Source organism: Daucus carota, chromosome 6 (genome assembly GCF_001625215.2).
Source record: "Daucus carota subsp. sativus chromosome 6, DH1 v3.0, whole genome shotgun sequence".
Taxonomy (NCBI): Eukaryota; Viridiplantae; Streptophyta; class Magnoliopsida; order Apiales; family Apiaceae; genus Daucus; species Daucus carota.
In genome coordinates this window covers 16,447,136-16,471,744 of record NC_030386.2, presented here as the reverse complement: position 1 = coordinate 16,471,744, position 24,609 = coordinate 16,447,136, and the positions used below count along the sequence as shown (strand labels likewise).

Below are 24,609 nucleotides of genomic sequence, written 5' to 3'. Positions count from 1 at the left end.
TTATAAATTTTATCTAGCAATTTTTCAAAGAGCATTATTTTTTCGAGTGCACACAGTAAATGCAACGAGTCCAATATACTAATCACGCTGTTATTCACTTTCCAAAGAAAGCTATAAGTATCTTCGCATGATTCAATTTTTTTCTTTTGGGTTAAAAAGTCTACTATAATCATACAATTCATATTTAAGCTACTATGTTTTGTACTATTTTTTGTTAAGATATTCGTAATATATAGAATTGACAAGTTAATTTATTGCACTAAAATATAAACCATTCTTTTTGTTGGTTAATAAGATCAGAGATATACTTTAATTATATGGTGCTTTTTTTTATAAAATTTATCGACAAATTTTTTATAGAGTGCTATTTTTTTTCGGGGTGCACACAGTAAATGCGACGAGTCATGTATACTAATTATGCTGTCGTTAATTTTCAAAAGAAAGCTACACTAGTACAAAAAAGGCCTATAGCGTCGGTCAAAACATACTTTTAGCGTCGGTCAAGTAGCGTAGTATATGCAGGCGACACTACACTAAAGGTATATACCTTTAGTGTCGGTTAAATGACGTCACTAAAAGTTAAGTAAAGGCGTCAGCCCATTAAAGAACCGACACCTAAAGTCATTTATCAGCGTCGGTCAACTGGAGAACCGACGCCTAAAGTCATTCTTCAGAGTCGGTCAATTAGAGAACCGACGCCTAAAGTCATTCATTCGTGTCGGTCTACTGAAGGTCCGACGCCTAAAGTCACTCTTAAGCTAAAGCATAAGTGTCGTCTTATCAAAATGACCGACGCTTAAAGTTGGGTTATAGGTGTCGCCTATACAAACAACCGACACCTAAAGTCATTTTTTTTTTTGAAAACAAAATATATTAAAATTTCACCTGCTGAGGTGTAATTATCTGGTGCAAAAAAACATCACATGCAATAATTAAAATAAAAATTAATATAATTAAATTAATTTTACATAAGATTGCGATAAGAATTTTTACAACAAAAACACAACCATACTCAAAAATCACGATACAAACAGATGGAACTCTGTAGTTCTCAGAATGTTTGTTACAATATGAGCAACTTTTTTTAGCCGCAACCAATTTGCATTAGCCACAATAATGTACTGGTACAACCTGAAACAAATTATATACATACAAAAATAATTGGCCAAGTCAATTTCATTCAATATCCGAGTACAAATCAAGAAAAAGCTAACCTACAAAATATCAAGTGATTAAGTAGAAGGCAAAGACTTAGATCAGGAGCATCGACTGCATGAGAATATTTGGATATTAGCTATAATTAACAACATACACTAGAGGTAATTCATGTGTTCAATTAATAGATATTATGCATGCCATTATCTGATCTACTATGCAGAATCTCGAAGATATGGAGCAATTACTCTTATATAAAGAGATATATAAAGAAGAGCTTGTGATACACAAAGAGAGATTAATTTCCCAATGGGTTTTCGGTTAATATTCATCACTAGAAACCAAACTTGCTTTGCAGACTTTGGGGTTTATATAGAAAAACAAAGAAAAGATCACATGGTAGTTTGCTGCAATAACATGTTACATAGGCAAATTTATTTTATAAGGGTTGTTGAAAGGATTACAGGGGAATGGTGTAGGAGATAATCTAATTAATATATGAGACTAATAACATGATGGCATTTACCTGAGGTAAATACGGTTCATCATGAATAATCTACTTGAGGTGAATCAGCATTTACCTGCGTCTATAAAATATTTAAGTAGGAAAAGTATCATCCTGGACAAAGAAGCTATCACCTGACGGAGACTAGCTCATTATAATGAAGTTAAGAAGTCATGTGTTAAGCATTCAGACCGGTTAAGTTGATTTTTAACATAATTTTTGCAAGAAAATTCTGTCTATCTCTATCTATTGAATACTAGTGTGATTATTCAAACAAATAAATAGAGAAAATATTGATATTCATAAACTGCAGAACGCATGGTTGACTTGTTACATAAACATACTTATCAACTGCACTATTTAAATGTGTTTTTATTTACATCCCAGATGGTTAAATAATTTTGGACCTCACTAATCACTCTGTTTATAATAATTTCTTAACTCAAGCTTAATCAACTGAAGTTCTATTACACATACAACTTGATTAATAATTATCTTAGTCTACATCCATCTGGGACAATGAGACTTGCCTCCTAGCTGACTTATCTTTTCCGTCACTTCTGTGATTGATTCCTTATGGTATTATCTTATATCTACATGTTAAAATCATTACTCCGAACTCCTAACTCATCAACTCAGACTATATCTATCTCCGTTGATGTGGGAAAATTGAAATTTCTATAGGTACAACGGTCTCTGCTAGAGTGCATAGAGAAAACTGCTTATGCAGTATCTGTAAACGCAATTCCAGTTATTATAACACAAAACCTGATTCAATTTGACTGACAGGAGCTTAAAAATACTCCCTTTTTGAGTTTATCATATTAAAAGTACTTGCTTAGAGTTGGCACATCAGAAAGAAATATACATGTAGTACAAATCAAAGAATTAACAGAACCAAAAATCGAAAAAATTAACCTCAATATAATTAACAAGCAAGTCCAAGCATGTTAAACCATTACAAACTTCAATAATTGACCTGCATAATAGAGATCCTGTAACATCTGGGATTATCCGTGTAATTATTTGAATGATTAATGAATATTATATGAATTTTATATGAATTTCTGTGAATTAATTGGTTCCTGTTCTATTAATTTAGTTAAGTATTTTTGATTAAATTTGAGGAATATCAATTTTTATATGTTCAGTACAAAATATAGTTTATTTAGATATGTTCATATCGATTTATGTATTGTCTGATGATTTTATATTTGATTTATGGATTTAATTATGTATATTTTAATTAATCACTAATTATTTTGATTTTCCGAAAACCGTCAACCTGTAACGGTACCGAGATTTTACTTCCCGAAAATTTCAACAAAATTCACCTTTAGCTTAATTTGACCATTCCGGACACTTTTCATGTTTTGACTTTTTCGATCCGGAGTACGGTTTGTTCCGGAGCCGGTCCGGCGGAATCTTTCGGTATTCGATAATTATCCGGTTGTATCGATAAACGTGAAACTAGATATTTTATACTTATCCTTATCTTGTCATAATGACGGTGGGACCCGCGTACTAATGACGGATTAAAAAGCCCCGTTTTGATAGTTATCTCAAAAACCGGTACCGATTGGACCCGTTCTATTAGTATAAAGCTATTAAACATTGTATTTTCATGCCATATATGATCCAAAGGGGTACTAATTATTTATAAGTATAAATATCCTTAACCGTACTTTATTTCATTACGAAAATCATAAAACCAGTTAAAACCGAGAAATTCCCGAGAGAGTTCTTCGTGTTCTTGAGATTCAAACGAGGATTTGGACGCGTTATCGGACTCGGATTTTGGCGTTCAAGGACTCAAATTGAAGGTTTTAACAAGTAGAATCATAATCTAGCATCAAAATCAGTGCAGCAACATCAGGTGGGTTTGGATTTTGAGTTTTAAATTCGAAGTAAATAATCTCAAATTAGGGATTTTTGATTTTGAAGTTGTTTGTGTGATTTGATGATTGTATGTTGTAGATAATCTTCTCCTGATCATTTTGGTATATCATATGCTTGACTTGGAGTTCAATAACGTGTTCAATTTGAGGTTTAATCTTCGAAATCAGGAATTAGGGTTTATGTGCGCGATGAATGTTTTCAATTGGAAATTAGGGTTATTTAATCTAGGAGGTAGAAGTGAAATTGGATGATACCATCATGTTGGTTGTGATCTCAGGAACGTGTACATAGCTTCAAATCTTAGCTGAGGTTCGTGAATCGAACGAATCGATTCAAAGAAAACTCGCCGGCGACGGCGAGTTTCTTCGATCGATTACGGTCGATTCCGGCCGTTTCTGGTGAAATCGATTGTATGGATGAGTTGGGGAGGCTTGATACTCCATATCTGCACCATTTGGAGGCTATTGGTGGCCGGAATCGCCACCTCCGGCGAAGCCAGGGGCGGCGGCTGCAAAATTGCAGTTTGGCCCCTGGACTTTTGGAGGTGGTGAAGTTTAGCCACCCAAGTTTCATTTTTGACATTTAGACCCCTGAAGTTTCCAAAGTTTCAAATCAAACCCTGTAGTTTTCAAAACTTGCAATTCAAACCCTGGATTTTTTTTTAAAAGTTTAAAAAAATGATTTTTGATTTAAATTTAATTTCGAAAATCATTTATTTTAATTTCAAAAATTGTTTTTAATTATTTATTAATTCAAAAATAAATCTGATTTAATTTATTAATTAATTTTAATTAGTAATTAATTATTATAGTTAGTCAATTAATTTAATTATTAATTGATTAATTGTTTTAATTAATTATTAATTGATTTTAATTGATTTATTAATTGGATTTAATGATTTTAAATATTTTTAAATGATTTTAAAATTCCGAAAAATAGTTTCGAGCTTTAAAATATTATTCTAAAATATGATTGAAGCTCGTTAATTGATTTCAAATGATTTCGGACTTGATTTCGAGTATCCAGAAATGGATTATTTATTTATAAAATGATTCTTTGACCGTTTTAATTCCGAAAAATGTTTAAAAATTTATAATAAATACCAGAAAAATCCGTTTGACTTCAAACTTCCTTTGAAAAATACATTTTATTAAATATTTTATGTGATATGTGCTATGTGCTATCTGATTGACATGTGATGTATTTACGTGATTGATATAAAATTGTGTTTGACATATCTTTTGATCCGTAAATCGGATTTGGGTGAAACGAAGGGTAGATAGAAGCTCGTTTCGAATAAAGGATGATAAGAATAGTATGAGATCATATATTGATAAAGAATTGTTGTGATTAGCAGAAGAAGCGAGACGTAGGAAGGGAAAGCAAGTGGTGATAGAGTAGTATAGCGAGCAAGCGTAGTTGAAACTTGAGATCAGCTATATAAGGCAAGTTCCCTCAGACTTTCCTTCAATTATATGTTGTATCTGTTGTGATTATTTAGTGAACTTTCTGATGAAGTCCTGTGACCTATTGAATTATCGCATGGATTATTTATCCTATTGATTCTTGAACCTTCAACCAAATTTCTTGAACTATTTTATGGATTATTTATCCTATTGATTCTTGAACCTTCAACCAGATTTCTTGAACTATATTATGGATTACTTACCTTATTGATTCTTGAACCTTTGACCGATTCTTTGATACCTGCTACGAAACTTATTTCAATTGTAAACCTTCCATCTTTAAAACTTCTAAATGATTACCATAACAACCTAATTTCATTTCAAAAATATACTCTCGATACCTCAACCAGTTATCAATCACTTTTATTTCAGACCGTAACCAGTTGAACGACCCCAAATAACATCTGTTATGACATATAACTTACAGTTGATTGATTCTTTCCATAAACTCCAGTTTCCTGATCTTAACAGTATTCATTTATACTTGGATTCTTTTTGTGAACCTAGAACCCTCCTTCATGTAAACACGAAACTTTGACGTGCTTTGCCATCCTATAAGGCAATATCTGATTCTTTGCTAAAACCATGAAGATAATTCTCATTTCTCCTTTGAGATCCATTTGAGACACTTTGAATAGTAGTTGCTTCTGCTTCAAAATTTATTTATGATATTGATGTTCTTATTTTATTGAATAATATTGTTGATCATCTTGATTGTGATAGAATTGGATAGTTTTCTAAACTTGGACCAGATGAATGGTCAGACCAGATGAGTGGTCACTTTAGGCCAATGTGTGCCTTGGATCCAATAAACGAGCATGGTGGGACCTGCTCGGGGTTAGTGTCTGACTGATCAGCAGCCTAACCTTTGATTTTTAAAAATAAATTTAATATCCAATTCTAATCAATGTTCTAAAAACAAATCTTGGTATTGAGATTGATTCCTTGAGACACTGGTTTCCTTCAGCTTATGATTAATATTTTAAATTGATATTGTTATACTTGCTGAGCTGGTTAGCTCACTCTTGCGGTATTTTATGTTCTTTCCAGTGAAGGCAGAGAAAGTTGGTAACGATGACCCTCAGGCTAGTAGTAAGGTCAGGATTCCAGGCTAGGAGATGAAGAGAGCTATCAGCAGCACCTGGCTTTTCATATATGTACTAGTTTGAATAACGAGACACAAATGGCGTGTAAGCTTGTAAGATTTAAGTTTTTATTTTGGGATTTGGGTTTGTAATAATTAAAGTTGTGTTGTGGCTTGTTTTATACTTTAACCTGTTGCGATCCAAGGACAGTGAAGGGTCACTATATATATTATATCATTAATTACAGGTTTATGTTGAGATGTGGACCCCAAACTTCTGACCCGGGTTTGGAGGGCGCCACAGGTTGGTATCAGAGCGACAGGTTTTAAGTCAATGAAACAAGCCTAGATTGTTAGGTTGGGTAGAGGTTTAGGATTAGAAATGAGTGATAGATAGATAGAACGTTGAGAGGTTGAGGAATTCGTAATAGATTTAGGGTTGATTCTGGTAGTGGATACAGATTCTTATGCGTGTTTGTTCTGTTGATTCTCAGACTATCAGGCATGTCAGGTCCCAGTACCCCGGTTCATTCTGATCATTCAGAGTCGACGGTTGAAGGACTTCCACCTCGTCCTGGAGTTGTACCTATATCTCCACCCAGGGCACTTACACCCCCACCTGTAGCTGGACCTTCACGTCCACCTGGATACCCTCGTAGTGGACAGACCCCTATTGCACCTATACCACTTAGGGCTATACCCCCGCCCGCTCCTGTGATGTCCCCACCTGCTCCCCTTATACGACCTCCTATCCGTGGACCTCCACCAGAGCATGAGTCTTCTGGATTCTCAGGTGTCGGACCCTCTTATCCGTGTTCCCCACTTTCGGTACCCTATCACTACTATCAGGCACTCTTGATGGAGAGAGAGGAGTTGTTGGGCCAAATTGGAGAGTTGACACAGGCGATGCAGAATTTAGATCCTAACAGGGGAGAGCGACAGTTGAGAGAGAATATCTTTGTCTTCCGGAGGATTGCAGCAGCGAGACTACATGGAGCCACTTCGGAGTTTGGTCCCCCTGGGGATATTATAGATTGGGCTCGTTGGGTCTTGGAGCAGCTGGAGGTTATCGGAGGGCCAGACTTTCCATAGGTCTGGAGTATATCATGTGTTGGAGATGGTTAGTATGGTAGTGAGTAGTGTGTATGATGCAGCATAGTGAGTAGTATGGATCAGGTCAGCAGATTTTGTCATGTATATAGACTAGCGGAGCTGACTAGATGATATGTATGTTGTTGTGGTTGTCGGCAGATTTTGACATGTATATATAGACTAGCCGAGCGGACTAGAGGATAGCCTTGCTGTTGCTGTTGTTGTACTTTACTTTTGATAAAGCGCTTGACGCTTGTATCTCCAGCACTGACCTATATATATCAGCATCTTTTACTTTACAGTCTTGTCCTTTACTTTATCGCACTTGCTTTACTTTACTTTACTTTCAGTACCGATCATAAACTCATGTGATAATATTGCAACCTTTCTTTTATTGCTTTACATTCTGTAAAGAAGCATGCAATTTATTTAGTTAAATAATCTCAAAAATGTTTTCAAAAATGTATAATTCTGTTTTCTTAAAAACCTTCTATAAAAGAGAATTTGATTTAAAACGACTAAGTAAATTGTTTCTTCTTTACAGAATGCCTCCAACAAGACATACTCGTGCCAACAGTGATCCTGAAGGCACCAACAGCATCAATGATAACAATGATAACCAGAATGTCAACATAGGCCCAGTAGATCCTGCTGTGGCCCAACTAATTCAAATTTTGGCTCAACAAACTGCTCATCTTACCCGACAACAGCAACATCAAGAGAATCCTAGGGTAACTTTTAAAACTTTTCAGGCAGTTAATCCTCCAGAGTTTAAGGGCTCAGCAGATCCTGTTGCAGCCCAAACATGGTTAAAAGAAATGGAAAAGTGTTTTGAATTAGTTCCAGCAAGTGAGGACCAGAAAACAAAGTTTGCTAGTCATTACTTAAAGAATGAAGCAACGTATTGGTGGGAATCAGTGAAGAATATGGAAGGTACAGTTGAGATGACTTGGGAGAGGTTTAAGGAATTGTTTTTAGAAAAGTATTTTCCTAGGTTTCTTCAAGATCAAATGGAGTTGAACTTTTTAGAGTTGAAACAAGGAAATATGTCTGTGGTGGAATATGAGAATAAGTTTGCGGAATTGGCTAGGTTTGTGCCAACTTATGTAGAGACAGATAGGCAGAAAGCAAAAAGGTTCCAACAAGGTCTAAAGCCTTGGATTAGAAGCAAGTTAGCTATTTTGCAATTAGAGACGTATGCGGCAGTGGTTGAGAAAGCAATGATTGCGGAGGCTGAGAATGAGTTGTTTCAGAAGTCTAAAGAGGATAAGAAGAGAAAGCCAGACAATAGAGGAGGATTATCTCATCAAGGGAGGTTCCAGAAGAAAGGGAAGTTTCAAGTAGGAGGAAATCCTAATTTTAAGAAAATAGGTAGTGGTGGACAAGGAGGACGTTTTCTTACGGGAAGTCAGGCCAATCAGCAAAGGTCTTCAATGCCAGAATGTCAAACGTGTGGCAAGAGACATGGAGGAGTATGTAACAAACTGAATGTGGTATGTTTTAAATGCAACCAGAAAGGACACTACTCTAGAGAATGTCAGAACCAGCCAGCAATAAAGGATCAGACCAATAGAGGCTCAACAAGTAAGACTCCAGCTATAGGATATACATGTTTTAAATGTGGAAAGCCAGGACATATGGCTAAGGACTGCAAGACACCAGCCCCTGTTAGCAATGCACTTAGAATCATGGGAACTGTTCCAGAAGTGAATGAACCTCCTAGGGCAAGAGTCTTTGATATGTCAGTGAAAGATGCTATTCAGGATGCCGATGTGGTGACAGGTACGCTTAATGTAAACTCTATAAATGCCAAGGTGTTAATTGATTCCGGAGCTACTAGATCATTTATTTCTCAAGCTTTTGTTGATAAGTTGAATTGTCCGGTTGAATTGTTGAATGAGGTTATGAATGTAGAACTAGCTAATCAGGATCGTGTCTCCGTTAATCGAGTTTGCCCTGATTGTGAAATTGAGATTTTAGGAAATAAGTTTTGTGCCGACTTGATACCTTTCAAGTTGGGGGAGTTTGATGTAATCTTAGGGATGGATTGGTTGTCTAAATATAGGGCGCAGATAGATTGTAAAAATAAGAAAGTAATACTAATGGCACCAGACCATGGGGTAATAACGTTTAGAGGACAAAAGCAAGTAAAGAAGTTTTTAACCATGATCCAAGCCAAGAGGATGTTACGACAAGGATGCGAAGCCTATATTGCTTATGTAATTGATAAAAGTCAGGAACCAGTAAAACTTGAAAATATCCCTGTAGTGAATGAATTTCCAGACGTGTTTCCGGATGAGTTACCAGGACTTCCCCCAGATAGAGAGATAGAATTTGCAATTGACTTAGCACCTGGAACGGAGCCAATATCCAAAGCCCCGTATAGGATGGCACCAGTAGAGATGAAAGAATTGGCAAAACAATTACAAGAGTTATTAGAAAAGGGAGTGATCAGACCAAGTGTATCCCCATGGGGAGCACCAGTGTTGTTTGTAAAGAAGAAAGATGGAAATATGAGGTTATGCATAGATTACAGAGAGCTTAATAAGCTTACTATCAAGAATAGATATCCTTTACCTCGTATTGATGACTTGTTTGACCAGTTGAAAGGAGCAGAATATTTTTCTAAGATTGACCTTAGGTCAGGATACCATCAGCTCAAAATCAAATCTGAGGATATACCTAAGACAGCTTTTAGAACAAGGTACGGTCATTATGAATTTTTAGTGATGGCTTTTGGATTAACGAATGCACCAGCAGCTTTTATGGATTTAATGAATAGAGTCTTTAAGAAGTATTTGGACAAGTTTGTGATTGTTTTTATAGATGATATTCTGATATATTCTAAGACAGCTGAGGAGCATGCGGAACATTTAAGAACAGCCTTAGAGATACTAAGAAAGGAGAAGTTGTATGCAAAGTTTTCTAAATGTGAATTTTGGTTACAAGAAGTTCAATTTCTAGGACACATAGTGAGTCGTGAAGGAATCAAGGTAGATCCAGCAAAGATTGAAGCTATAATGAATTGGGAAAGACCAAAGACCCCCACAGAGATCAGGAGTTTCTTGGGGTTAGCAGGTTATTATAGAAGGTTTGTACAGGATTTCTCAAGAATTGCAACCCCACTGACTAAGTTAACTAGAAAGAATGAAAAGTTCATATGGAATGAGAAGTGTGAGGAAAGTTTTCAGGAGTTGAAGAAGAGATTAGTGTCAGCACCAGTATTGTCTCTTCCAGATGATCAAGGGAATTTTGTGATTTATAGTGATGCTTCTTATAAGGGATTAGGATGTGTATTGATGCAACATGATAAAGTTATTGCGTATGCGTCTAGACAACTGAAACCTCATGAACAGAAATACCCTACTCATGACTTGGAGTTAGCAGCTATTGTATTTGCATTGAAAATATGGAGACACTATCTGTACGGAGAAAAATGTGAGATTTATACAGATCATAAAAGTTTGAAGTATATCTTTACCCAGAAGGAGCTTAACATGAGACAAAGGAGATGGCTAGAGTTGATTAAGGATTATGATTGTACGATTAAGTATCATCCAGGAAAAGCCAATGTTGTAGCAGATGCTTTAAGTAGAAAGGAGAGGTTAAACGTATTGACTGTGCCAGAGGAATTATATAAAGAGTTTCAGAAGTTGGAAATCGAGGTAAGAATTCATGAACCAACAGAGATAGCGGTGTATACCATGACCTTTCAACCAGAGCTATTAGAAAAGATTAAGAAGTGCCAGGAAGAGGTAATGGATCAGGATGTAAACAAGTTAGTAGGAGAAGAGTTATGTACACAGAAAGATGATCAAGGGATTTTTAGATTTTCTTCCGGGATATGGATTCCCCCGGTGACAGAGTTAAAGAATGACATATTGCAGGAAGCACACAATTCTAAATATTCAATTCATCCAGGCAGCACTAAGATGTATAGAGATTTAAAGAAGAACTATTGGTGGCCAGACATGAAAAGAGAGATTGCAGAATGGGTGAGTAAATGCTATACGTGTCAAAGAGTGAAAGCAGAACACCAAAGACCAAGTGGATTATTGCAACCTTTAGAGATTCCAGAATGGAAGTGGGAACATATTGCTATGGATTTTATTGTAGGATTACCAAGGACTAAAGCAAACCATGATGCCATTTGGGTTATAGTGGACAGACTAACCAAGTCAGCTCATTTTCTTCCAATTAATGAGAGATTCTCTTTGGATAAATTAGTCCATATGTACCTGAAAGAGATTGTAGTTCGTCATGGAGTCCCCGTATCCATTGTATCAGATAGAGATCCACGATTCAATTCGAGATTTTGGAAAAGTTTTCAAGAATGTTTGGGCACTAAATTAAAAATGAGTACGGCATATCATCCACAAACAGACGGCCAAAGTGAGAGAACTATTCAGACGATCGAGGACATGCTACGTGTTTGTGCAATCGATTTCAAAGGCAATTGGGACGAGCATCTACCTTTGGTGGAATTTGCATACAATAATAGTTATCACGCAAGTATTGGGATGCCTCCTTATGAAGCTCTTTACGGACGCAAATGTCGATCACCAGTATATTGGGATGAAGTCGGAGAACGCAAGGTATTGGGACCGGAATTAGTACAACAAACAAAGGAAGTCGTTGAAATTATTCAGAAACGACTAATTGCAGCACAGAGTCGTCAACGAAATTATGCAGATCAATTCCGGAAGGACGTAGAATTTGAAGACGGAGAAGCAGTGTTACTGAAGGTGTCACCATGGAAAGGACTATCCAGATTCGGAAAGAAAGGCAAGCTAAGTCCCCGATACGTAGGGCCATTTGAAATCTTGAGACGTGTAGGCAAAGTAGCGTACGAATTGGCGTTACCCCCGCACATGGAGCACATCCATAACGTCTTTCATGTATCGATGCTTAAGAAGTATAATCCAGATTCGAAACATGTGATAGAGTATGAGCCGATAGAACTCGAGGCAGATTTATCATATGTAGAAAGGCCAATGGAAATCTTGGATAGGAGAGAGAAGGTGTTAAGAAACAAGGTAGTTAACTTAGTAAGGGTACTGTGGAGAAACCCGAAGGTTGAAGAGTCAACCTGGGAATTAGAAAGTGATATGCGTGAAGAGTACCCTCATTTGTTTACCTAAGCGATTCTGAGGACAGAATCCTTTTAAGGGGGGAAGGATGTAACATCTGGGATTATCCGTGTAATTATTTGAATGATTAATGAATATTATATGAATTTTATATGAATTTCTGTGAATTAATTGGTTCCTGTTCTATTAATTTAGTTAAGTATTTTTGATTAAATTTGAGGAATATCAATTTTTATATGTTCAGTACAAAATATAGTTTATTTAGATATGTTCATATCGATTTATGTATTGTCTGATGATTTTATATTTGATTTATGGATTTAATTATGTATATTTTAATTAATCACTAATTATTTTGATTTTCCGAAAACCGTCAACCTGTAACGGTACCGAGATTTTACTTCCCGAAAATTTCAACAAAATTCACCTTTAGCTTAATTTGACCATTCCGGACACTTTTCATGTTTTGACTTTTTCGATCCGGAGTACGGTTTGTTCCGGAGCCGGTCCGGCGGAATCTTTCGGTATTCGATAATTATCCGGTTGTATCGATAAACGTGAAACTAGATATTTTATACTTATCCTTATCTTGTCATAATGACGGTGGGACCCGCGTACTAATGACGGATTAAAAAGCCCCGTTTTGATAGTTATCTCAAAAACCGGTACCGATTGGACCCGTTCTATTAGTATAAAGCTATTAAACATTGTATTTTCATGCCATATATGATCCAAAGGGGTACTAATTATTTATAAGTATAAATATCCTTAACCGTACTTTATTTCATTACGAAAATCATAAAACCAGTTAAAACCGAGAAATTCCCGAGAGAGTTCTTCGTGTTCTTGAGATTCAAACGAGGATTTGGACGCGTTATCGGACTCGGATTTTGGCGTTCAAGGACTCAAATTGAAGGTTTTAACAAGTAGAATCATAATCTAGCATCAAAATCAGTGCAGCAACATCAGGTGGGTTTGGATTTTGAGTTTTAAATTCGAAGTAAATAATCTCAAATTAGGGATTTTTGATTTTGAAGTTGTTTGTGTGATTTGATGATTGTATGTTGTAGATAATCTTCTCCTGATCATTTTGGTATATCATATGCTTGACTTGGAGTTCAATAACGTGTTCAATTTGAGGTTTAATCTTCGAAATCAGGAATTAGGGTTTATGTGCGCGATGAATGTTTTCAATTGGAAATTAGGGTTATTTAATCTAGGAGGTAGAAGTGAAATTGGATGATACCATCATGTTGGTTGTGATCTCAGGAACGTGTACATAGCTTCAAATCTTAGCTGAGGTTCGTGAATCGAACGAATCGATTCAAAGAAAACTCGCCGGCGACGGCGAGTTTCTTCGATCGATTACGGTCGATTCCGGCCGTTTCTGGTGAAATCGATTGTATGGATGAGTTGGGGAGGCTTGATACTCCATATCTGCACCATTTGGAGGCTATTGGTGGCCGGAATCGCCACCTCCGGCGAAGCCAGGGGCGGCGGCTGCAAAATTGCAGTTTGGCCCCTGGACTTTTGGAGGTGGTGAAGTTTAGCCACCCAAGTTTCATTTTTGACATTTAGACCCCTGAAGTTTCCAAAGTTGCAAATCAAACCCTGTAGTTTTCAAAACTTGCAATTCAAACCCTGGATTTTTTTTTAAAAGTTTAAAAAAATGATTTTTGATTTAAATTTAATTTCGAAAATCATTTATTTAATTTCAAAAATTGTTTTTAATTATTTATTAATTCAAAAATAAATCTGATTTAATTTATTAATTAATTTTAATTAGTAATTAATTATTATAGTTAGTCAATTAATTTAATTATTAATTGATTAATTGTTTTAATTAATTATTAATTGATTTTAATTGATTTATTAATTGGATTTAATGATTTTAAATATTTTTAAATGATTTTAAAATTCCGAAAAATAGTTTCGAGCTTTAAAATATTATTCTAAAATATGATTGAAGCTCGTTAATTGATTTCAAATGATTTCGGACTTGATTTCGAGTATCCAGAAATGGATTATTTATTTATAAAATGATTCTTTGACCGTTTTAATTCCGAAAAATGTTTAAAAATTTATAATAAATACCAGAAAAATCCGTTTGACTTCAAACTTCCTTTGAAAAATACATTTTATTAAATATTTTATGTGATATGTGCTATGTGCTATCTGATTGACATGTGATGTATTTACGTGATTGATATAAAATTGTGTTTGACATATCTTTTGATCCGTAAATCGGATTTGGGTGAAACGAAGGGTAGATAGAAGCTCGTTTCGAATAAAGGATGATAAGAATAGTATGAGATCATATATTGATAAAGAATTGTTGTGATTAGCAGAAGAAGCGAGACGTAGGAAGGGAAAGCAAGTGGTGATAGAGTAGTATAGCGAGCAAGCGTAGTTGAAACTTGAGATCAGCTATATAAGGCAAGTTCCCTCAGACTTTCCTTCAATTATATGTTGTATCTGTTGTGATTATTTAGTGAACTTTCTGATGAAGTCCTGTGACCTATTGAATTATCGCATGGATTATTTATCCTATTGATTCTTGAACCTTCAACCAAATTTCTTGAACTATTTTATGGATTATTTATCCTATTGATTCTTGAACCTTCAACCAGATTTCTTGAACTATATTATGGATTACTTACCTTATTGATTCTTGAACCTTTGACCGATTCTTTGATACCTGCTACGAAACTTATTTCAATTGTAAACCTTCCATCTTTAAAACTTCTAAATGATTACCATAACAACCTAATTTCATTTCAAAAATATACTCTCGATACCTCAACCAGTTATCAATCACTTTTATTTCAGACCGTAACCAGTTGAACGACCCCAAATAACATCTGTTATGACATATAACTTACAGTTGATTGATTCTTTCCATAAACTCCAGTTTCCTGATCTTAACAGTATTCATTTATACTTGGATTCTTTTTGTGAACCTAGAACCCTCCTTCATGTAAACACGAAACTTTGACGTGCTTTGCCATCCTATAAGGCAATATCTGATTCTTTGCTAAAACCATGAAGATAATTCTCATTTCTCCTTTGAGATCCATTTGAGACACTTTGAATAGTAGTTGCTTCTGCTTCAAAATTTATTTATGATATTGATGTTCTTATTTTATTGAATAATATTGTTGATCATCTTGATTGTGATAGAATTGGATAGTTTTCTAAACTTGGACCAGATGAATGGTCAGACCAGATGAGTGGTCACTTTAGGCCAATGTGTGCCTTGGATCCAATAAACGAGCATGGTGGGACCTGCTCGGGGTTAGTGTCTGACTGATCAGCAGCCTAACCTTTGATTTTTAAAAATAAATTTAATATCCAATTCTAATCAATGTTCTAAAAACAAATCTTGGTATTGAGATTGATTCCTTGAGACACTGGTTTCCTTCAGCTTATGATTAATATTTTAAATTGATATTGTTATACTTGCTGAGCTGGTTAGCTCACTCTTGCGGTATTTTATGTTCTTTCCAGTGAAGGCAGAGAAAGTTGGTAACGATGACCCTCAGGCTAGTAGTAAGGTCAGGATTCCAGGCTAGGAGATGAAGAGAGCTATCAGCAGCACCTGGCTTTTCATATATGTACTAGTTTGAATAACGAGACACAAATGGCGTGTAAGCTTGTAAGATTTAAGTTTTTATTTTGGGATTTGGGTTTGTAATAATTAAAGTTGTGTTGTGGCTTGTTTTATACTTTAACCTGTTGCGATCCAAGGACAGTGAAGGGTCACTATATATATTATATCATTAATTACAGGTTTATGTTGAGATGTGGACCCCAAACTTCTGACCCGGGTTTGGAGGGCGCCACAGATCCAACAGGAAATTCAGAATTATATGATATCAGTACAATTTTAGAGATGCAGCAGAAGAATGTTTGGTACACAATATCGACAGCATCATGATGCAGCAAGCTGGCATAGTACGCATGATGTGATTAGCAATGTAATTAGCAGGGGAAGTGATGTATTTGGACATCTAAAGACATTATCACGATAGTTATACAAGTTCAATTTGCACAATGGTAAAAGTTAATCCTAGTGGTTTAACTGCGCTACACATACAGTGCAGATATTAATGCTAAGAATCAAATCACAAGATTCAGGCTTGATCCAGAATCATTCATGTTACAAAATGCGAGAAGCCGTCATAATTTCGTGGGGCTTTCTGAGTTTATAATTTCTATATATATTGTATCTAAAGAGTTGCAGTGTACGTAATTTTGCTCCATGTTAACACTCGAATATGAATAAGTAGTGTTTCAACACTTTAGTTATTAGTATGCACTTGTTTCAACACATTTGCATTTGCTACCTAAATTTTTATTACTTTTACATATGTCCAACTTTACAGATCTTTAATCTGTTTACTTAAGCTTTACAAGTTTCCAAATATCATTATACTTAAGCTAAGAAATTTCATAAACAAATTCTAACTTCATGATTAAGGACATGATCAAGGAGGGAAAGATAGTTCCCTCGGAGTTAACTATCAAGCTCCTAGAGCAAGCAATGCTGGAAAATCGTAATGACAGAAAATTATTGAATGGACCAAGCAGAAAATTGAGTTGCAACTACAAGCAGAGGTTCTTTTCTGTGATTAGTTGTCTCTTTATCAGTTTTTACCCACGGTATCAAAAATGGTCAAAATTCATTTTTGCAGGGTAGAAAAAACAGAACAATTTACATATGCAACTACAAGCATAATTAAACTCAACACATATGTATGTCAGTACAATCAGAGCAATCAAAGCTAAGCAAATATAGCAATTAAAGATATACCCAACAAATATAGTAGAAACCCCTCTTTTAATAGAACCCACCAAATTTGAACCCAGCAGTTTAAAATACAAGAAAAGCAATTACAAGCACAAACATACCCAGCAATTTAGCAGAGATCCCTCTTGTGAATTTGACCCAATGAATATGGCAGAAACCCAACAACAAAATTGAAGTCCCTCGCTACCCAACAGCGAAGCAGCGATTACAAGAATGTAAACTCCTCTTCTTGTGATTACAAGAATGTAAACCCTTCTTCCTGTGATTTGAGAGAACGGATCAGCGACTTGAGAGAGAAGCGATACGCAACAGCGATTTGATATATAAGCCAACGAATCGATACCCAGCAGCGATTTGAGAGAGAAGTGACTTGATACCCAGCGAAGTTTGTGATTTAAAAACCAAGATGAAGATTGTGTGAAGCGATTTGAAGATGAAGTATGCGACTGGACACAGTTATCGCGAGTGAGGGCTGGGTGAGTACTCGATATATCTGAAGTATACTCAATATATTCAGAGTAGTACTACTCGTATTTTTAACTTTTAATTTTAATTTTTTTAAAACACGATATATCTACTGCGTCGGCGTTTCGAAGAGCGATGCTTATTACCAACTCACTTGCGTCGCCTTTTTGTGAACCGACACAAAAGATGACTTTTAGGCGTCGGTGTTTTGTGAACCGACACAAATAATGAATTTTAGGCGTCGGTGATTTTAAGACCGACGCTAAAGATGACCTTTAGGTGTCGGTGCTTCTTAAGAACCGATGCTGTAGATCAAGTAAAATCACTTTTTGCGTCGGTTAATGTAAAAACCGACGCTGGAGAGTGTTTTAGGCAACGGCGTTTTAAAAAGGCGACACAAAAGGTGCGTTGCAAAAAGTGTTTTCTGTACTAGTGCTACAAGTATCTTTGCATGATTCATTTATTTTCCAAAGTAAGCTATAAGTATCTCCGAATGATTCAAATATTTTTCAAAAAATATTATTAATATACATAAAATTCTTTTTTTTTTCATAATAAAACATAAGATGTATAAATTTTAATATTCCGTAAAGGGAGCTCGCGTAGCGCGGGCATAATTCCCTAGTGTACCGAATATGTGAACATTGTCAACAAAGATGCAAGTTTTTCTCTTTTCCTTGATAGAATTCAGTGTCATTCTCGTTCAAACCTTGGGTCGACACCATGTTGTTAGCAGTTAGCCAGCTTTGGCTCTCACTTAAATTCTTGATTGTTTTTCTTCTACAAAACTAAAGATTTTCTATTTACAATCTAAGTAAAAATTACGTTACACTCAGTCTACACTAACAATTTCCGAGTTTATTGTTCATAGTTTCATTATCTTTCTTATATGCCTCTGCCTGGAATATACTTGTCTGATCTCAACTTTGTCCCTTGTTTGGCCTCCCTTCTTCATATGCCTCTGCCTGCTATACTTTTCTCTGATCTGAACCAATTGTTTCGACTGATCAGAAATCAAAGACGCGATAGAAGGGCTTTCACTAAACACTATTTCATAACCATCACGATAGGAGTCCAATCCTTCTGTGAGTAGTTGCCAAAACATGCCACCTGCAGCAGCACCTCCACGCCTTGCTGACAAGTAAATGTCTGAAAAAACTGTATCAAATAGACGCTCTCTCGTTTTTCTATCAAAACCAGATCTTTCCCATCCGAACTCAGTGACTAAGAGCGGCTTTTGGAGAATTGTCTCTGCGTCTTGAATGTGCTTGCCAATCCATTTCTCCGAAAATGTTTGTTGGGTTTTTTCATCAGAACCTGGTAACCTGATCATAAGAGCAAAGCATGCATTAGTTCAAGTAAAAAAGACCAGGTCTTTGTAATTTATTGTCAGCGATATATATTTGAAATTTTATATTTACCATTGATCAGGATACATGTGAATTGTTGCAAAATCGATGCCTGGGATTTGATTATTTGCTACAAAATCTGTTCCTGTTTTAAAGTTCAAATTGAATTGCTTGTCCTCGGGTGCGGACTGTCCGTAAAATCCTTCCAAACCAACTTCCAATAAATGCTTTTTGTCTACAGACTTTACATAAGAGGCCATCTCTTTGATCCAAGCCTGAATGCATACGAACAATTTGCAGTATCAGTAACGAAAATTTCATCAGAGGTTATAAACATTCAGTGACAAAAATGAAAATATTAACCTGTAGAGTCCTTCCGGATGGGTCTGAAGTGCATCTAGGCTCGTTTATGAGCTCCCACGCCATTATTGTGTTATCATCCTTATACGGAACTCCTGTGAAGCTGTTCCGCCTTGTAAGAATAGTCTGCAAACAAAATAGAGATACCATCAATCCTATGCTCGTTAAATGTTACAATACTTCACCTTGTTGTGATGGTCAAGTGTAAAGTCTTGTGCACTCTGTACGATTTTTGTTTTACCATCACAGACAAATAAAAACTCACGTTTACGTGTTTCTTGTAGAATCCCTTCACCAAAGGATTCGAAAAGAAATCATCATCCGACGTTATGTTCTGTCCCTGATCTCTTGCCCACTTTACATACTGATTTTTCCCTCCATAATCTTCGTAATTATTCACTAGGCTCAATATCAGCTTAATCCCGTGTCTTTTAGCTTCATGTATCACAAAATCCAAACCCTTGAACATAACACACAAAAAAATATCAGAAACAGTAAAACAATAACAGAAATCCCACAACAGCCCATGCATGAACCAAACTCATAAAATTCGAGACCCCGAAAAATAAAATAATCACCTGAAACACTCGCTCATCATAAACCCCTGGAGAAACCTGCAAAGCCTGATATCCACCATCACTAAAAGCCCAGGTTCTGGCAAGCGTGAGGCCATTCGACACCGCTTCTCGAAAAACAGAGGACACCTTATTTCTCTGAGATAAATCAGAAGCCACATCCATGAGCCAATAAGCATTGAAACCATTTGCATAATAAAAATCACCATTCAACATGAAGTGCCCTCCTCTGCTTTTGATGAACTCATTGCTTGCTGAAACCTGAGGAAGATTTATCCCATGATCATCAAACAAGAAAAGAAGCAACAAAAAAAGGAGAGCCCAGGTCCTCATTTCTCTTTAGTTACAACAAGTTTAAACAAAAGAATGTTTGTATGTATGTAACAGAAGTTAATGTTATTTTCCTTTATGTCTGTATGGCTATATATAGCTAAATTTATCGAGGCAGCGAGTACTTGTAACAGAAGATACTATTATATTTTCAGATGTGACCGTACACGTTAATATGGTTACAGTCGGTTGCCTTCATTCATATCATCAACTATAATAGTATTATAGTCACATTCAACTATATTTAAATATATGAATTCTTAATATTGTATTGTATTGATATATAGTTAGAATCTTGGATTAAATAAAACTTTATATAAATTAATAATCCCATTAATAGCCACGGATGTAAATTATCTCACCAATTTCTGTTCATCCCAAAATTTTATTAAACCTTATACTCTATATTATTGTAAGTTTATTTTATTTATGTCATTTTTAAAGATTTAACTAATGATAATTCTTTTTAATATTAATAATTAATAATTTATAGGTTTTAAACCGTTACATGTTAAAGCTGCGCTGAACAAGGAAACATAAAACTTAATTAAAGATGATAATCACACGAAAAAAGGTTCATGTAATTAGCAAAAGAAAAACGGTTAGTAATTGCAACGAAATAGGCCAATATAATAATACTGGTCGAAAAGCCGCGCGTTGCGGCGGTTTATAAAAATTATATTAATGATTCAATATTAATATTTGTAAAATAAAATAATTTTATGGCTGTCTATAAAAAGTATATTAATGTTTCAAAATTAATATTTGTAAGATAAAATAAATTTATAGTATAAAAATCTTGATGTAATACCAATACTAATATATAAAATTGCAAAAATGGACTATAATTCATGGTGAAAAAACGGAAATAAATTTATACACGTAATTAACAATTTAAAGCATGACGAATCTTAATTTTATTTGTTTTTTTTTTAAAAGTAATCATGTTCTTACATTGTCACCTTCCCCCAATTTTTTTGGATTAATTATGCACAAAAACATCTAACTTAAATCTGTGAAATAGCGGTCTATAACAACCTTTGCTTGTAACAACTTTTATTTTTTAATACTGTATAAACAACCTTTACTTAAAAGTTGCTTGAACGGAGCAAACAGATAATGCACGAATAATTTTTGCCTGTATACATAGTAAATCATATAAAAATTAACAACAACAAACATGTCCGATAAACAAAACAAATATTATAAAAAAATAACCAACAAACATACATCACTATAGTTAATTTATTGATATCAACCATCAATGTCATGTCAAGATTATATTCTTTTCTTGTGTTTGGATTTGTCGACTCTAATATTGCGGTCTATAACTACCTTTGCTTGCAACAACCTTTATTTTTTAATACTATATAAACAGCTTTCATTTATCGTTGCAGAAGAACGACACTTCCCAGTTAGAAATCGAGCAAGAGAACTATCACCGGAGAGAGGTAGGATTGTGGTATTGAGAGAAGAGGTTGTGTTTAGATGATCCAAAACCCTACAATCTATAGGGGTATTTATAAGTGCAGAGAGACTTGGGTGCTACTCTTTCTCATAATTAAATAATATAAAACAAAATCAGATTAAAACTTTCAATTTACTATATTCCATAAATAATTTATCTTCCCCATAATTAAATGATTTGAAACAAAATCAGATTAAAACTTTCAAGTTACTATATTCCATAAATAATTTGAAACAAAATCAGATTCTGAAACTTGCTTCTAATATACTCAAAACTAAAAAAAGTGGTTCTAATTTTTGATATTTTTCATCCAAAAATTCCTGAAAATTAAAAAAATAGAACGAAGTATATTGATGATTAGTTCGAGTTAACTAGTGGCGCTAATTAAGTGCAGCATGTCGATGTGTAATTACAAACTTCAAACTTGTACGTAATTAAGAAGCAGTCGACTTTAAAAACGGTAATCATTCTTTTCTTTTCTTTCTAATTCAATGTTCAAACAAACAGCAAGGAATAGAATCCCTCTTTTCTTATGTCACAAGGAAAGCAGCCACGATTTTAAACAAGGCGGGTATGGTGTTTGAATGTTTCATGTTTAACTTTCTATATTCTTATGAATAATATCGTATTAACTTACCGTCTCTCGCACGAGAAATATACCAGCTAAACGCATTTACATTTGGTATATTAATAAAATCTAGATTATTGACCCAAAAAATTAATAAATCGCCAAATATATATACCCACGAGAAAAAGTTGGGTTAAATGCATTTGGGAAGTAACTTCTTAGTTTTGCCTTGAATTATATTGAATTTTCAATATAAACTTGTGTATTTATACATGAGTGAAATTTTACCTACTTTACTGTAATACACTTTCATGTTTACAAGAAACGTACGTGAGTAATACTTTTCATGGTACTCTTAAACCTACAGGTTGTAAATGTTACTTGTGAAACCGAGCTGAGAGGCTAGGGATGGCAACGGGTTGGATCGGTTTGGATATTTGAGATATCCAAATCCAAATTCAAATTATTTTTAAAATCCAAATCCAAATCCAATCGGGTTTCACATATCAAATCCAAATCCAAATCCACGGGTTTCGGATCGGGTTCGGGTTTGTTCGGGTTTATCCAAAACCTGAATTCCGAAATTTATATAGTATTGTAAAAATATTATTTTTGATTTTTTCGCCCTTAAATTTCATTATATTTAAAACTAAACTACTTTAATAATAAAGTATTACATATTAATAAAATCTTGAACCATATTTAATAATTTCTAAACACAAATCTTCACTATATGGAGTATGAAATTTTAAAGTAACTCATTAGTTAAACAAAAAAACTCGCTATAACCCAAAAATATACACATTCACACTCTACTTATATATATATAAACAAAATTTAGTAGATTAATAATTGAAAAAAAAAATATTAGTATACATATACATATACTTATACATATATATTTGGATTTTTTTTCGGGTTTCGGGTTTGGATCGGGTTTGGATGGGGTTCGGATTTCGGGTCGGGTTTCGATACGGAATACCTAGTATCCAAATCCAAATCCAAACTCGTTCGGGTCTAATAATCAAATCCAAATCCAAATCCAAAATATCAGGTTCGGTAAGATCCATTCGGGTCGAAACGGTCGGGTATCCATTCGGATCGGTTTTTTCTGTCATCCCTATGAGAGGCCACGCAAATTCAATCTTTTTTCGTTTCGAAGGTGACACGTATTCTCATGTGTATATATATATAAGAATAATTTGAGTGAAATTAATATAAGTGCTTCCTATCTAAAATTAAAGTGATCGTAGAAGTAGAAGTTAAAATCAAGTTGACTAAAGTGTTTGGGAACAAGTAGAAATCATAAAATAAAAATTAGTATTTTTAATTTTTTATTAATATTTTTTAACTTTTTACCGAAACGACAAACGGGTACGAATATGTGTTTTCAACTTGTAAACCCATAAACTCGGCTTTTAAACCCGGCCAAACACGCGAGAGAGATATATAATGTGTTTTTTAGTATAAGACCTAACTAAGTAATTAACTAGACCTTTGTGGAAACCAATAATTAAATTTCAATAATCACACATGTCTATGTTTTACTGTTAATTTTCAGTAAACATGATTAGTTCAAGATAAAATAATTATATTAATTCACCAATCATAATTTAATGAAACAACTATTGAGTTCAAAGCTATTCAAATTTATTTGTTGATATAATTAAACACAATATAATTTAACACACATACAACAAAGTTGTGCTCGAGGAAATTAAACTTTTGGAAATCTATCGGAGAGATTAAAAATCTCGGCATTTTTCTTTTTTTTTTTTTTTTGACGGAAATCTCGGCATTTTTCTAGGTAAAAGAGAACCAAGTACGTATAATATGACAAGCTGAAGAATAAAAAACTAATATATGCTGCTAGCTTGCATGTTGCATGTATATCTGGTCTCGGGTTTAGCTAGTCGATGTTAAACAACTCGTGCCTGGTGGGCACGTAATCAACGAACACCTATCTTTTTTGTACAAGTACGACTATGTATATCTAGAATTAATGGGAAGCTAAACGGGGAAATCTAATAATATCTGGAAGAAGCTTCCAAAAATACCGACTTCCAATTAACATCGACTTGCCAAAGAAAGAGATGACTAACTATATATATATATCCAAATCATATATACAGTAGTACTCTAGTTGCTTTGTAATAGCCTGACTCAGTACTTGTGATACCAAGTACCTAACTCAGTAAGACAGCTAACTGTGCGTACTTATTTTTTTTTAGCAAGTTATAAATAGTATTATAGTCACATTCAACTATATTTAAATATATCCATACAAAAAAAAAACTATATATTAAATATATGAATTCTTAATATTGTATTGTATTGATATATAGTTCGAATCTTGGATTAAATAAAACTTTATATAAATTAATAATCCCATT

General features: G+C 34.5%; 1 protein-coding gene and 2 long non-coding RNA genes across 3 annotated transcripts; 1 reads left to right on the top strand and 2 right to left on the bottom strand.

Moving 5' to 3' along the window:
- Positions 1 to 928: 928 nt before the first annotated feature.
- On the bottom strand, positions 929 to 17,594 carry LOC135147156 (uncharacterized). The gene is made up of 4 exons (XR_010284692.1): positions 17,203 to 17,594; positions 2,579 to 2,639; positions 1,215 to 1,269; positions 929 to 1,131 (listed from the first exon to the last, which is right to left on the bottom strand). It is a non-coding gene; the product is annotated as an uncharacterized LOC135147156 (long non-coding RNA).
- LOC135147157 (uncharacterized) lies at positions 4,691 to 6,354 on the top strand. The gene is made up of 2 exons (XR_010284693.1): positions 4,691 to 5,008; positions 6,085 to 6,354. It is a non-coding gene; the product is annotated as an uncharacterized LOC135147157 (long non-coding RNA).
- A 625-nt stretch (positions 17,595 to 18,219) lies between the features above and the next one.
- LOC108224581 (mannan endo-1,4-beta-mannosidase 7) lies at positions 18,220 to 20,239 on the bottom strand. The gene is made up of 5 exons (XM_017399251.2): positions 19,854 to 20,239; positions 19,541 to 19,735; positions 19,279 to 19,401; positions 18,988 to 19,190; positions 18,220 to 18,891 (listed from the first exon to the last, which is right to left on the bottom strand). Exons 1-5 carry the CDS (start codon positions 20,181 to 20,183, stop codon positions 18,432 to 18,434), a joined length of 1,311 nt encoding a protein of 436 aa, XP_017254740.1. The 5' UTR covers positions 20,184 to 20,239; the 3' UTR covers positions 18,220 to 18,431.
- Positions 20,240 to 24,609: the final 4,370 nt, after the last annotated feature.

Bases quoted from the DNA above. Each gene is read 5' to 3' on its own strand.
- LOC108224581 (XM_017399251.2), bottom strand. From the start codon at position 20,183: ATGAGGACCTGGGCTCTCCTTTTTTTGTTGCTTCTTTTCTTGTTTGAT. The intron at 19,402-19,540 runs GTGAGTTTTTAT...TTTTGTTTGCAG, and splicing joins TCTACAAGAAACACGTAAAC to ACTATTCTTACAAGGCGGAA. The intron at 19,191-19,278 runs GTTAATATTTTC...GTATGCATTCAG, and splicing joins CATCCGGAAGGACTCTACAG to GCTTGGATCAAAGAGATGGC.